The sequence below is a fragment of the Juglans microcarpa x Juglans regia genome, chromosome 8S (assembly GCF_004785595.1).
Source record: "Juglans microcarpa x Juglans regia isolate MS1-56 chromosome 8S, Jm3101_v1.0, whole genome shotgun sequence".
NCBI classification, from domain to species: Eukaryota; Viridiplantae; Streptophyta; class Magnoliopsida; order Fagales; family Juglandaceae; genus Juglans; species Juglans microcarpa x Juglans regia.
The window spans coordinates 698,469-713,484 of record NC_054609.1 but is presented as its reverse complement, the minus strand read 5'-3'; the positions used below and the strand labels follow the sequence as shown (position 1 = coordinate 713,484).

Here is a 15,016-nt window from a genome sequence, read left to right as displayed (position 1 = left end):
TATATTCTGCCTGTTGAAACGGCAAACACAGAGCCCGCCAAATCCGCGGGATAAGACGTGGACAGAATTATTTCTAATGATTGATATTAATGAAGTGAGTCATTTTTTTTATTATTTTATGATGTCATAGATTGTTTTTTAATGAAATTACATATTTAGCCTTACCATGCACTGTGTCCTTAATCAGAAAATATTTATAAAAATAATTAGTTAATTAAATTTAAAAAATAAAACTATTTTCTCTATTTCTTTTATAAATTTATTTTTGAGTTAGTTTAATTACATAAAATTAAACTATTTCATTTCATTTTATCTAATATAATTATTATAACTTTTTAAAATTCTTATTTAAAATATAATAAATAATTTAACGTTTTTTAAATTTTAAAACAAAAATAACATCATCAGAACTGTTTAGTTCGTCGTCGGTTTCTTCTCTTATTTTAATAGCAAGTAGCCGTGGAAAAGGGCCAAAGCGGGAGAGAAATATGGAGGCGGCGATGGGATTGATGAGAAGAATACCTCCGAAGCACACCGACGCCGCTCTCTCGGCGCTCCTCAGCCTCTTGCCCCACCACTCCTCCGATCTTCTCTCTCAAGTCGATCAGCCCCTCCAGGTTCACAGACTCCCTCTCTCTCTCTCTCTCTAATACAAGTTATAGTTTGGTGTAATTTTTTACTTTTTTTTAATTACTTTGTGTTTGGTTGCTGAGATATTGGAGGAGTGGAGAAGAAAATTGGATGTTGTTATACGTACTTGCGCTCCAATTGGCTCCACATTACTTAGCAATTGCCAGTTTGGTTTCGAACTTTTTGAAATCTTTGATTCTGAAAATATGACATAATAGATAAGAAAAACGAAGACTGTTGGGTTTTTTGATAATGTTCTGTTTTCAGCTTGAAATTCATTTCTTATGACCCGACATACAAATTGTTCAAGTTAATGCTCTGCAATTTACTTCTCTGGCATTTTCGGGGAAAAATGTGATTATGGAGGTTTTGAAAGTTGTTTTGTGAACAGTACCAAACCTTTATGCCTTTTTAAAAATGGAAACAATTTGTTTTTCTGAAATAATTAATTGCACTCCTATTATTTTGTGTTTCATTCTATATTGATAAAAAAAAATTATTGTGTTTCATTCTCCCCTCAGTTTGGAAAGGTAAAATAATTTAACCTAGTCATGCAAATTTTTGGGGTTTAACCAACGACAAGTTGTAGGTTTTAACTTTTAACTCTGTTGATCATCAAGTTTTACCGTATAGTAATTATAACTGCTGTTGATCATAACATCGGCCATCCCTTCAATTGCTGGATTTCAAGTAACCTATCCCTTAAAAGATACTTCTAACTTAGATTAGACCACGGAAATTTAGATCAACTTTCTTATTTATATTGTATAGAGTAAATAATGCATGTTTTTTACTTTTAACTTAGAGAAGACTGTATTTGAGTGAGTTTTATGTTGATGGATAATGTATTGACTTTCTTAAGATGAGTATTTCCTAACCTACTGCTTCATTTGAAAAAATAAAACTTTTTTGGACTGAATTTACAGGTTTTATGCGACGTTGATTGTGGGAAGGAGTTTATTTTGTGTGAATACAACAGAGATGCCGACTCTTACAGGTCTATGCTTACCTATTTGTGCTTTCATAAGTTTTGTTCTAGGTTGTAGCATGGTAGATTAGTCATCTGAATCTGCGTTCAGTAGTGATTCTGCTTGTGTGCTGTTGTAGATGTTAAAGAGATCTGCCCTTAATTTGTAGTCTCTATATTTAGTTCACGAAAAATTTTATTCATCATCCCCACACACCACACACCACACTTTTTTTTATTTTTTTATTTTTTTTCCCTTACCAAATGTGCGGTATATGGATGATGAGTAGAAGAATTCAATAAGTTTAAGAAGAATAAAATAAATAAAAAATATTAAAAAAAAAGTGTGGTATGTGATGTGTGGGGATGATGAGTAGCAAAGCTCTTAGTTCACAGATCATTGAAGCTCTGAGGACCTTTTTGCTGCAACTCTTTTCTGCATGGTTTTCACAGACAGAAGCACATTATTGACTTCTAGTCTAAAGCAATTGTCGCTACCATACCTTTTTTCCTACATGAGCAACTTTTATGGTGGTTATGAAAACTCCCAAAAATTTATGTGCATAGAAATTATTTGTGTGGATGCACTTATTATATTTAACTATATGCATTCGCTACTTCTTTGAAAAGTAGGGATTCATTTTGTTTTGTGTTACTTTATTCCCATGTAGATCGCCTTGGTCAAATAAATACCATCCACCATTGAAGGATGGGGCACTCCCATCAATGGTGTTGAGGAAACTTGAAGTTGAGGCGAATGACATCTTTGCAATTTATCGTGACCAGTGAGGTCCTTTACTTGCCTCGTCCTTGAGTTTCTTCTTTGTTTAACGGATCTCATGTGTAAAAATTTCTTCTTCAATGACTTATCCTGTCTAACAAATTTATTAGTTTAACTAACATGTAATTTGTTAGGTACTATGAAGGTGGCTTTTCATCAGTTTATATGTGGGAAGATGACAATGAAGGTTTTGTAGCATGCTTCCTAATAAAGAAAGGTAATCTTTGTACCTGAACTGACCGTCAGTAGGCTTTTTATGTTTCACTCATTTGCATTTTTGTGGATGAAGATGGCTCAAAGACAGGGCAGGGCCGAAGGGGTTACCTGCAGGAGGGAGCATGGGATGCTATACATGTCATTGAGGTAAAGTGTGTATTTTTCTGTCATTCCTTCCTTGATGTGCGCTAATACTCATTTTGTTCTAGGTGGGGCCAGAGGAGGAAGGAGTTGCTCATTACTGCTTAACCAGTACTGTGATGCTATCTTTGACTACGGATAACGAGTTGTCAGGCACATTTAGCTTGTCTGGATCAATTAGGCGACAGGTATTCATTCTATTCTAGACCGAGGATTTTAATATTTGCCCCAGAGTTTACTTGTTGGAATATTTCTCTGAAAATCTGCCAAAGCCAAATGTAAGAGACTTGTACCTTTGTGCCTATTGGGTGAGTGAATTTGCAAAGAATGGACAGTAAATTTAGTCAGGATCATTTTTTATTCCATTTGCTCATAACCTGTGAGAGGTTTCAGTATGGAGATCAGCATCATCTCCCTCCTAGGAAGTACTCCTCTTCAGATGGTAAAAGGCTGGATGAGTTGGATCAGATTCAGTGTTGGGGAAGATTCTATTCTGAATCTTCCTGGCCCAAAGAGAGGGATTAAGTAAAGATTTTTTTTTTTTTTTTATAAGAGATAAATTTTATTGATATGAATGAAATAGGCAAAGTCTGTGTACACAGGAAGTATATAAGAGAACACCTAAATACATTCTAGGAGCCAGAAAATAAAACCAGAAAGTCGTTAATATTGTTTCCATTAAGCACAATAGCTGAAAACCAAAGCAATAAAGTGTGTAAAAAAAAGTTTTGAAGCTCTGCCGTTGTACGTTCCCTATCTTCGAAGTACCATGCATACCTTTCCAACCAAGTACACCACATAATGCACAACGGAATTATCTTCCACACCGCCACCACTTAGGGACAGCCTTGAATTCCTTTCCAACAAGCTAGTAAATCCACTACCCTCAATGGCATTACCCAAGCTAAACTAACTCTTCTAAGCAATGTTTTGAATACCGTACCGGATGCCGTACCGGTCAAGGTACTGGAATGAAATATTTTGGTACCGGTACCGTTTCGGGATAGTCGATATATAAATAAATTATATATATAAAAATTATATTCCAAAATAATAGTCTATATATAAATAAATTATATATAAATACATATATATAAATTATAAATAGTCTAGTCTGAATTGGAGGTTAAAAAATAAGCTTATAGTTTGAAAAAATGAAAAAAAAAAAAAAACACAGGCCGAAATATAGGCCGGTACAGGCCGAAATTGAGGTCAGTATGGCCGGTATTTGGGCCGGTACGAAACGGGTATAGTACCTGTACAGGCCGGACGGCCGGTACGGTACGAAATCTGAAACACTGCTTCTAAGTATCTCATCCCATAACACTCTTGTCACTTCACAATGCAATAATAAATTATCCACTGATTCGCCATGCTTTTTGCACAAATAGCACCAATCCATCACAATTAGCCTCCTCTTCTTCAAATTGTCTGTGGTCAAAATCTGCCCATACGAAAAAAGCTAATTTGGAAGCCATGTGTGGCCTCCAAATACTCTTCCATGGAAAAGGAAATTACCTTGTGGTGCCAATAATTTGTAATACGACCTCACTGTAAATTTCTTGCTACCATTAGGCCTCCACTACATTTTGTCCCCCTGTGCCATTATACCTCCCATGGAATATATCAAGCTGAAGAATTCTGAAACAGTATTCAATTCCCAATCATGAATATCCCTATTAAAGAGGACATTCTACTGGTGAGAACCATGAGAAAATGCAATCAAATCCACCACAGAAGCATCCTTGTTAACTGCAATGCGATAGAGAGCTGGAAAAACCCTATCAAGGGCACTATCACCACACCAAACATCATGTCAAAACCTGATTCTGGAACCCTCGCTTGCCACAAAACAGATTTGAGTTTCAAAACTCTGCTAGCCCCTCCTAAAAAATTTCTATAAGCCCACGCCATACCCCCCCCCCCTCACTTCATTGGAACACCAACACCCCCCCCCCCCCCCCCCCCCCCCCCCCAAGCACTTTCGTGTCGAAGATAGATAGGAGAGCAAACTTTATTCCAAATAGCAAGATGGAATTTTGCTTCTTCCCCACTCCACCCCACAAAAGAGCCTTAAATAGCTTCTCAATCCTATTAGCCACCCCTGCAGGCAAAGGAAATAGATTAGATAAAGTACTCATAATTAATGTGAGTCTACTCCCTTTCGATAAATACATCTGTTTCCAACCAACCACATTTTCTCAACTTTCTCTATAACCCCATCCCAAATAGCTCTAGCCTTAAATGTCGCCTCCAACGGAAGTTCCAAATATTTCATAGGCAAAAAAGACACTTTACAACCCAAGAGACTCGCCAAGTTGGTGATGCTAGGCACAGGCCCCACTGAAACTGTCTCGGACTTACCAAGGTTCACCTTAAGACTCGACATGGCTTTAAAGCATAACAAGGGTGCCCTTAAGGCTTGAATTTGGCCACGATTGACCTCACAAAAGAGAAGAGTATCATCTGCGAAAAGGAGATGTCAAATTATAATAGAGTCGTTGGTACCATTTCCCACCGAGAATCCAGATAAGAAACCTCCCCCAATAGCAGCATTCACTATCCGACCAAGTGTCTCCATGACAATAACAAAGAGAAAAGGAAACAATGGATCCCCTTGCTTTAAACCACGAGAACTGTTAAAAAAACCAGCAAGGGTGCCATTAACTAGCACCGAGAAGCGAGCGGTAGGAACACAATGTTGAATCCATGAGATCCATCTATCTCCAAAGCCACACCTCACGAGCAAGTAGAAAAGAAATTCTCAGTTCACATGTTCATATGCCTTTTCCACGTCAAGCTTGCACAGAATACCTGGAACTCCTTCCTTCAACCTAATATCCAAGCACTCATTGGCTATAAGAACCGAATCAAGAATTTGCCTCCTCCGAGCAAACACATTTTGAGGCTTAGAAATAATTTGTTCCATGACAAAGCTTAACCGATTAGCAAGAACCTTCAAAATAATCTTGTATACCCCACTCACAATACTTATAGGACGGAAATCCTCAATTTCTGTTGCCCCATGTTTCTTCGGTATGAGAGCAATGAACATCGCATTCAGGCATTTCTCAAACTTCTTAAAGGAGTAGAATTCGAGGAACACTCGCATAACATCACATTTCACAATGTCCCAACAAGCATGAAAAAATCCCATCGAAAAGCCATCAGGACCCGGTGCTTTGTCTTTGGCCATACCACCAATGGCTTTATAAATCTCATCTTCTTCAAAGGGTCTTTCCAACCAGTGTGCACTCTACGGATCAATAGACTCAAACAACAAACAATCAACGTTCAGCCTCCAATTAGCCAGTTCCGTGAGGATGTTCTCATAATAATGCCCTATATGGTTCTCAATCTTCGAGGGGGTAGGGAGCACTTGATTACCTGAATGAAGTAACTCAATAGCATTGTCGCGCCGATGTAAATTAGCCACTTTATAGAAAAAATTTCGTACTTTTGTCGCCTTCTTTTAGCCAAAGGGCCCTGGATTTTTGTTGTTACGAAGTCTCCTCCATCAACAACTCCCTCTCCAGTTCAGTCATAACCATGCTCTTTCTCAACAATACCTCCTCCGAGGTTTCTCCCATCAACTCCCTCCCCTCTAAGGCCTACAGCTCCTCTATAAGGGAAGTCTTCTGATTGTCAACATTTCCAAAAACTTCCAAATTCCACTTCTTTTAAGTCTTGCTTCAAAGCTTTAAGTTTTCCTGCAAGAATGAAACTAGGTGTGCCTATGAACTGATAAGAAGACCACCAAGATCTCACCTTCTCTGTAAAGCCATCAACAGGTAGCCACATATTTTCAAACCTGAAATATCGGCATCCCCCATGAATGCCTCCACAATCTAACAAAATAGGAAAATGATCCGAACAAACTCGGGGCAGATGCTTCTAGCACAATTCCAGAAAGTGGGCCTCCCACGAAGGAGAAACGAGAAACCTATCCTGCCTCAACCAAACCCGACAAGAGGGAGATCCATGAGATCCAAATCAAATATGAACTCCGAAAACTCCAAATCAAGTAAAGAAGTTGATAGTGAAATGGTTGTCTGAAAGCTCTGCTGTTCTGGACATTGATATACTTTCTCGTACTAGTATTAGCTTTCCTGTTTGACGGTGAACCCATCGTTTCCTACGTAGAAGTTTAGTAGATCTGTCTCTCAAGAGGAATCCTCCAACATATACTCCCCCCTTCCTCCCCCCCCCCCCCCCTCACCAACCCACCCACAGCCCAGCCCAAGAGGGAAAAGGTGTGGGGACCAAAGAGAACCCAACTTATAAACTAAGAAAATTATACTAAGAGGAAGTTGATAAATCCCGAAACCACAGCTCATGGTATGGGTTTCCACTGAATATGCCTTGACCCTCCACTAGGTTCTTGGTAATACAACAAGAAAAACAATTAAAAATAGAAATATGAGGTCTAAAGACTCCTAAGGAGGGAAGGGGCGTTGCTTTTTTTTTTTTACCTTTTCTTTCTTTTACTGTGTTATCCAAATTCAAAAACATAAAAGAGTCTTGGCATAATCAATTGGATCATAGTTATTTTTTATCCTTATGTGTGCAAATAGACAAGCAAGCTTTTCTTTATCTCAGAGTATGTTTATTTAGTACAGGAATTCATTATTTTCTTCCTATCCCTTTTAGATGGATATGAACCTCTCAGTTGCCGAAGGCCATCTTTGTAATATGGGAAGGATGATAGAGGAGATGGAGAGTAAGCTGAGGAATTCACTGGATCAGGTATATTTTGGCAAGACAAAAGAAATGGTATGCACCCTACGACCACCATCTGAAGTTGTGATGAGACTGCCGGATTGCTGATGTTGGATTCTATGGCACAAGTTCGCGGATTCTCAAAATTCATTGCATTTCCCAAACAAACTTAGCAGTGTGTTTTTCCTAGCAGATATTATGTAGTTATATGTTCTCCTTATTTTGAGACCTTATCTTGGACATAAAAAATTGTCGTATTCTTAAACCTGTTGTAGACTTGAGAAGTTTGGTGCTTTGTGGATGAGATATAGATGCTCATTGAATTGGAAACTCGTTTGGTCTATACTCTTCTGATGATATGGAAACTGACATTATAAACGTTAAAAAAAAGGTGGGAAGAGAAAATTTTACCACATTTCGAATGGCTTTTAAGTTCCTGGGATGACCATTATATTACCAAAAGCAGAAGTTTTTCAAAAGTGGAAGTTTATTTCCTCTAAACGTGAAAATAGAGAAAAATGATTTGATCATCCACAAACAGGAGAAGCCCAACACGGCCCCGCCCCCCCGCCCCACTCCCCCTCTCTCAGGGATGACCTCTTCCCTTTCAAAGAGAAGGAGAGACTAGAGAGTCCCATTGGACTATAAAGTCTACTAATAAGTTTGTCCAATGAAAGTGTTTCATGTGTAGAAAAAATGAATTACCTAAAAGAACATATATTATACTGTAGTAAACATTCAACTTGAGGGAGCGCTTGCGAATTCTTGCATTAATCCCATATTGTAATTAGCCGATTATCTTGACAAAGCTCAGATAATAAGATAATATTAGGGTCTAACCCAGTGAAAATATCAACTCTTTTGCTCTGGCTATATACTTCTCAAGTTAAGGAAATTGAAAAATGAAAAAAAATAAAAAATTTATAATTAATTCTTTTAGCTTAGGAATAATACTAAGGGTAGATAGTTTTAGGCTACGATTAGATAGTAAGATGAGTCAGATTATTTATGAATGGTAATAAAAAATAGTAAAAAGGTAATAATAAAATATTAAATAATAGCCTTAACAGCCTTAATGTCAAACCAAATTCCAATTCCTGTGGAAATTATCAGAAGCTCTAAAAGCAGGTGGAAGTAGCATGGAACGGAATGGCCTCCCTTGAGTCGTTGATACAGAAATGCAACTCTCTCTCTCACATCAAACAGCTCCAAGCCCATTTCATAACCACCAGTCAACTTCTCTTCTGTTCCTCCCGTACCAAACTCCTCGAGCTCTGCGCCGTCTCACCCTTTGGTGACCTCTCTTACGCCACCCACCTATTCCGACACATCCAAAATCCATCAACTAATAATTGGAACGCCGTCGTTCGGGGCCTCGCCGCCGGCCCCGAACCCACGAGGGCCATCTCGTGGTACCGAACCATGTCGCGCCAGTCCTGCAGAGTGGATGCGCTCACCTGCTCATTCGCTCTCAAGGCATGTGCACGTGCGCTGGCTCGCTCCGAGGCCATGCAGATACATTCTCAAGTTGTGCGATTAGGATTCTATGCCGACGTTCTCTTGAAGACTACTTTGTTGGACGCGTACGCTAAATCGGGAGATCTTGATGGTGCCAAGAAGGTGTTTGATGAAATGGATGTCAGAGATATTGCCTCGTGGAACGCTTTGATTGCTGGGCTCGCTCAGGGAAGTCGACCCAGTGAAGCTATAGAGTTGTTTAATGGAATGCGGATAGAGGGTTGGAAGCCTGATGAAATCACTGTTCTTGGGGCTCTCTCGGCGTGTTCGCAATTGGGTGCTTTGAAAGAAGGCGAAAAGGTTCACAGTTATATCATGGGAGAGAAGCTAGACATGAACGTGCAAGTTTGCAATGCAGTTATTGACATGTATGCAAAATGTGGCTTTGCCAATAAGGCATATACGGTGTTTAAGAACATGTGCTGTAGGAGTCTTGTTACGTGGAATACCATGATTATGGCGTTTGCCATGCATGGAGATGGATACAAGGCTCTTGAGCTTTTTGAGCAAATGGGTCAAGCCGGGGTGCACCCAGATGCGGTGTCATATCTTGGCGCATTGTGTGCGTGCAACCACGCAGGCTTAGTGAATGATGGGGTTCGGTTGTTTGATTCCATGTCAGGGTCTGGGTTGACACCTAATGTTAAGCATTATGGTAGTGTGGTTGATTTGTTGGGTCGTGCTGGGAGGCTCAAAGAGGCTTATGATATTGTAAGCTCGATGCCTATGAAATCCGATGAGGTTCTTTGGCAGACTTTGCTTGGTGCATGCAAGACTTATGGGAATGTGGAAATGGCTGAGATTGCCTCACGGAAACTGGTGGAGATGGGGTCTAACAGTTGTGGGGATTTTGTGTTACTGTCGAATGTTTATGCAGCTCATGAGAGATGGAAAGATGTGGATAGGGTGCGAACAGCGATGAAGGATAGAGATGTGAAGAAGATACCAGGGTTTAGTTACATCGAAGTGGACGGCGTCATACATAAGTTTGTAAATGGTGATCAGAACCATTTCAATTGGCGCGAGATTTACGCAAAGCTAGATGAGATTAAGTTCAGGACTAAAGCCTATGGGTATGTGGCTGAGACTAACTTTGTGTTGCATGATATAGGACAAGAGGAGAAGGAGAATGCATTGTGTTATCACAGCGAGAAGTTGGCTGTGGCTTTTGGTTTGATTAGCACAGCTGAGGGGACCCCAATCCAAGTGATTAAGAACCTTAGGATATGCGGGGATTGTCATGTTGTGATTAAAATTATATCAAAGATCTATAACAGGGAAATTGTTGTGCGAGATCGAGCTCGATTTCACAGATTTACAGAAGGTTTATGTTCTTGCAAAGATTATTGGTGACACAGAACCTATAGTTCCTGGGTCATGAAGATGGCCTATCATCAATCCAAGTCAGTGGAAAACTGATGATGGGCCAGACACACAAGTTGAGCTTGTTACCTAGACTAGTCGCTGGGGAAAACAACATTTTGTCTCCTGTATCCATCAAACATTTTTGGGGATGAAGATAACATCTGCATGAGGGAGTTTGGGGGTGGTATACATGATGTTCGTTCAGGTATATACTTCATACATAATCGACTGCAGAGGTACGGACATGTAGAAATGTTCATGCAATCCAACCCTCTCCCATTTGTTCTTCTCACTTCTTTTCTTCGTATTTCTTTTTCTGTCGTTCAATCCTTTGCGGCAATTCCAATCTTTCGCAAGCGGGTCTTTTATCTTCAACCATCCAGTTCAACACATAGCCTTGTTAAATAACGTTTTGCCAAGACTGATTATCAATGAGAAGACTTGTTTTCTTTTTTGTTTTATGTGGCATCAATTAGAAGACTACTGTTCTTATTAAGAGAGATGCTCAAATTTATGATTGAGCCACATGAACTGATACAGATCAAAGCTCTTTTCATTATAAAGTTAATTTAGAATATCATATCAAACCACATTATTTTGTAAAATTTCTTCATAATCTAGCACTTCCCACTTCTCAATACCCATTGATAGACTGGTAGAGTAGGATGCAGAACTCGCAGGATCATAAATTGCTGGCTTTATCTCTTAATGATATTTACAAGGATGAATCTATGGCATGTCTTGATGGTTTTCATTATTCTAATCCTAGAACCAGTTGACAGGACCTAAATACCACTGCGCCACAACACATGCATTGATCAAGAAAGATTTCTGAGAAAAGATGAACACCAAATCCCAAATTTTCATGTTTGTAACATATGCATGCCATAAATATAAAGCTCACCCACACCCAAAAAAATAAAAAAGGCAAAGATATGTAAAGCAAATCATTCGCTACTAGTCATGCTTCACTAATATATGCCGCCAACATGAACTGCATGACAAATCTCAGGGTTAGCATATGCGCTGTAAGGCACCACATCGGAGAGAACACTTATGCTTTTTCACCAGGCTCACCGCCACCAGATGCAGCAGCAAGAGAAGCTTTTGCATCAGGCTTGCCACTTGAAGATGGTGCTTGCTCAACGTTTTCTTCTTCCTCGGTGTCACTATCCTCAAGGCTTACTGCATGCAGGTGAAGACACTTCAGATAGTTTTCAACAGAATGAAAGATGATCAAAACTTAACCCGCTAATTTTTGGACGAGGTGCAACTGACCATCATCCTCGCCAGCAGCATCAGCATCGAAGCCTTCACCACCACCCATGTTCAGTTTCTGAAATAGACGCACAAGCTTGCATAAGTAATCAAATAAGCACAGCATAACAATGCTTAAGTGATAATTTCAGCAATTACCGAAAAATCGACATCGCCAAAGTCCATATCATTTCCAGCTGGAAATCAAAATGCCAAATTAGACAAACCAATAAAATTGATGATAATCGCATGAACAATGATTGATTAAAGCAACAAGTAGAGAGATACTCACGTTTCTTATCCTGTTCCTCATCTTCGTCAACCCATTTATCCCAGTCAACTTTCAAAAATACGGGAGGCTTCCCCTCTTGCTTCAACAATCTACTCCACCACTTGTCCTCAGCTTTTTTCACAAGGTAGCATATATTTCTCAAGCCAATGCTAGCCTTGCTCTCCTGCAAGGTGTCATTTTAATACAAAAATCATTCGATAGAATGATGTTAGGACTTAAAGACAAGGTTATGATCTTGTGCATACATTTACATCAACTTTGTCATAAAGATCTATATCAATTTCATAAGGTATCTTTTCTGCTCCAATGGTAGCAGAGAAGAAAAATTTTCCTTCAGGCTCTAGTTTGAGCTTCACATCCTGCGCATCCGGCAAGTCAATTGTAATGAAAAGTACATCAAACCTCTGGGCCCATTTCACAGACGGATGACGGCTGAAAGTTGGACATTAAAAAGAAGTAAGAAAAAAAGAAGACATTAGCTACACAATTTTGCATTGTCTAGTAAGTATCAACTTATATTCTCGTCTGTTACATGAAATTAAGAAACAAAACCAAGCCTCTTGAATCAGTCTTAAAAAGAGCACCTGACTGTGGCTATGATTACGAAGGAAAGTGAGTTTTGTACAGAATGAAGAAGCACAGGACATAGAAGACCAATAAGGTATCATACATGTCGCAGAGAATAAAAATTATAATCTTCATAATTGGATTTGAAGTTGACATTTCAAAACACTCGAGACTGGAAGAAAATTTTCTACCACTGTCAATTCAAACTGCATCTTCAGTTTTTTGCATATTTTCTCAATTGAACTGCACTCATATACTTATAATAGTGATATTAAACATTTATAGCTCCAATGCCAAGAAGCGATTTATGTCAATTATTTTGTTTATACGCTTCGAGATAACTCAAACAGGTTACGATTGGGTCTGACACATAACGTTTTCACTTTTGGATTCAACAATCCAACAGAACACAGTTTGATAGGGTATGTAATGAAAATTTTTTCTCATCAGCCACCATTCACCACCCCACACCCTATGAAAAAAATAAATAAATAAATAAATAGGTGTGGGGTGAGAGGGTGAATAGTGGTTGATGAGCAGAATTCCTCATATGTAATAGATCAATTTCGACTGTGCAAGTTGTTCATAACATTATAGCAAAAGTTTGGTGCTCAACATTGGGGCAATCCTTAGCATTCCGTTGTATAATATTAGCCAAGTAACGACTATGCCATCTTCTACTGAGATCTACATTCACATTTAGCATCAGGACAGCAATTTATAGTGATGACAGAACCAAAACTCAATACTTTGCAGACGAAGACAATGAACGAGAACAAAACACACACATGCACAGACACAGGAAATCATCACCCAACATATCAGTACGAACTCTACCGATTCATAGCTTGGAATATAGGCAATTGTAATTAGTAATTTCAATATCACGCGAGACCCCCGAGTTCAAACTCTCAACTACTCAAAGAGTTCTGGCCATCACAAATAAGCAAGTCCAGTTTAGGAAACGAGCCTACGCCCTACCCTCTGTTTAGTTTCTGAGATGATAAGTAGAACGAAAATCCAAGAAAACAGCATAAAACTCAAATTTCCTCTCGAAGAGAAAACGGTTATAAAAACGAAACTCATTTCACATCAATCAAAACTCGACTCAAACCCTACCGCACTGTTTGTTTGCACAGAAAACAAAAATAAACTAAAAAGTGTATAAATTTTTTTTAAAAAAATAAAAAGAGCACTTGCACCGATCCCAGATAACCAGAAGGTAAATAGCTCAGCCAACTGTCAAAGTCTACCATTTCTCGTCCTTTTCTTTATAAGCAATCAATCAGAACTACAAAATCGCTTCACAGACCAAAAAAAAAACTCTTCCCAGACAACATCAAACCTTAGGGTTGCTACACCCTTCGAAAGCAAATCTACGGAAAATGCCAAAAATAAAGCAGTTGCATCGAGCGTGAAGAACCGCACCTCATGTTCGCGGTTTCGGCGAAAAAAAACACAGGTTTTTGGGCTCCAAAGAGTTCACAGAGAACAGAGAGAGGACACAGAGGGTATGTGCAGAGCCACGGTCGGACGAAGAGGGTATATAAAGGGTTTTAGAGTTATTTTTTATTTTAATGGTTTATTTAAATGTGTTTAATTCTTTTAATTTAAAAAAAAATGGTTTTCTTTTCAAGGCGGTTAACTATGTTCTAGATGCTTCTTTGCAGCTCTGGGCTTCGCCAAAAAAAAAAAATAAATAAATAAATAATAAACAAAACAAAAGTCATAAGATAAAAGGCAAAAGACTAAAAAAAAATATTTTTATATATTTTAATTAGAATAATTCTGATATCATATTTTTTTTATTATAATAACAAAAAGAAATTTTATTAAAAATAAATAAACATTGACATGGATATAATTTGATATAATACGTTAGATATATTTAACAATAAAAATAGATTTATAATTTAACATATCAAATCAAACAACATTAATATATAAGATTATTTTTATAAAATTTTTTTTGTAACTAAGACATTTTTTTTATTATTTTCTAAATATTTTTTGACGTGTTATCAAAATAATTAACTCACAAGTGAACGTAATGAATAATTTCTAATCATTATTAATAAATAATAATAATAATGAGAAACATTACTCAATTAATTAATTTTTTTTATCATAAATATTTACAAATATTTTAGAAAAACAGTCTATTTTCTTGATTTATAGAATGTGAGAACATAAATTTTCGACTTGCCTTTTTTCAAAGAGTGGTACAGGTTACTTACAAAGCTTATTTTATCACTTTTTTTTTAAAATTTCATAATTTTTAATATATCAGTAAAATTAAAAATTTTTTAATTTTATTTAAAATATATTTAATAATTTTCTTTTGTAAATGCGTCATCTTTTTTGAAATTTACGAGACTTACGAAAGGGTTTATTGTCAGTCTAACAAAAAACCATAAAGGAAAAAAAAACATTCATGAAAAAACAAAAGCAGGAATTGTTATTAGGAGAGCAATGAGAATGAAAGCATTGCGTGCTCTCGAATAAAGCACATTATTAAAAGATAACAAAAGGACCAGTTCGAGTCCTTTAACAAATATTCCTT

The 15,016-nt window shown here is 37.8% G+C and overlaps 3 protein-coding genes across 3 annotated transcripts; 2 read left to right on the top strand and 1 right to left on the bottom strand.

Annotated features, from left to right (window-relative positions):
- The first annotated feature begins 427 nt into the window (after nucleotides 1-427).
- Nucleotides 428-7,797, top strand: LOC121244974 (probable F-actin-capping protein subunit beta). Its single transcript, XM_041143231.1, has 7 exons — nucleotides 428-617; nucleotides 1,557-1,627; nucleotides 2,269-2,382; nucleotides 2,513-2,595; nucleotides 2,668-2,741; nucleotides 2,804-2,923; nucleotides 7,386-7,797. Exons 1-7 carry the CDS (start codon nucleotides 489-491, stop codon nucleotides 7,560-7,562), a joined length of 768 nt encoding a protein of 255 aa, XP_040999165.1. The 5' UTR covers nucleotides 428-488; the 3' UTR covers nucleotides 7,563-7,797.
- A 727-nt stretch (nucleotides 7,798-8,524) lies between these two features.
- Nucleotides 8,525-10,796, top strand: LOC121244687 (pentatricopeptide repeat-containing protein At1g34160). Its single transcript, XM_041142860.1, has one exon. The coding sequence runs from the start codon at nucleotides 8,604-8,606 to the stop codon at nucleotides 10,323-10,325; it is 1,722 nt and encodes a 573-aa protein (XP_040998794.1). The 5' UTR covers nucleotides 8,525-8,603; the 3' UTR covers nucleotides 10,326-10,796.
- A 355-nt stretch (nucleotides 10,797-11,151) lies between these two features.
- LOC121244688 (co-chaperone protein p23-1-like) lies at nucleotides 11,152-14,031 on the bottom strand. The gene is made up of 6 exons (XM_041142861.1): nucleotides 13,882-14,031; nucleotides 12,132-12,318; nucleotides 11,887-12,049; nucleotides 11,754-11,791; nucleotides 11,616-11,673; nucleotides 11,152-11,522 (listed from the first exon to the last, which is right to left on the bottom strand). The coding sequence occupies exons 1-6, from the start codon at nucleotides 13,884-13,886 to the stop codon at nucleotides 11,392-11,394; spliced, it is 582 nt and encodes a 193-aa protein (XP_040998795.1). The 5' UTR covers nucleotides 13,887-14,031; the 3' UTR covers nucleotides 11,152-11,391.
- Between the last annotated feature and the right edge of the window lie 985 nt (nucleotides 14,032-15,016).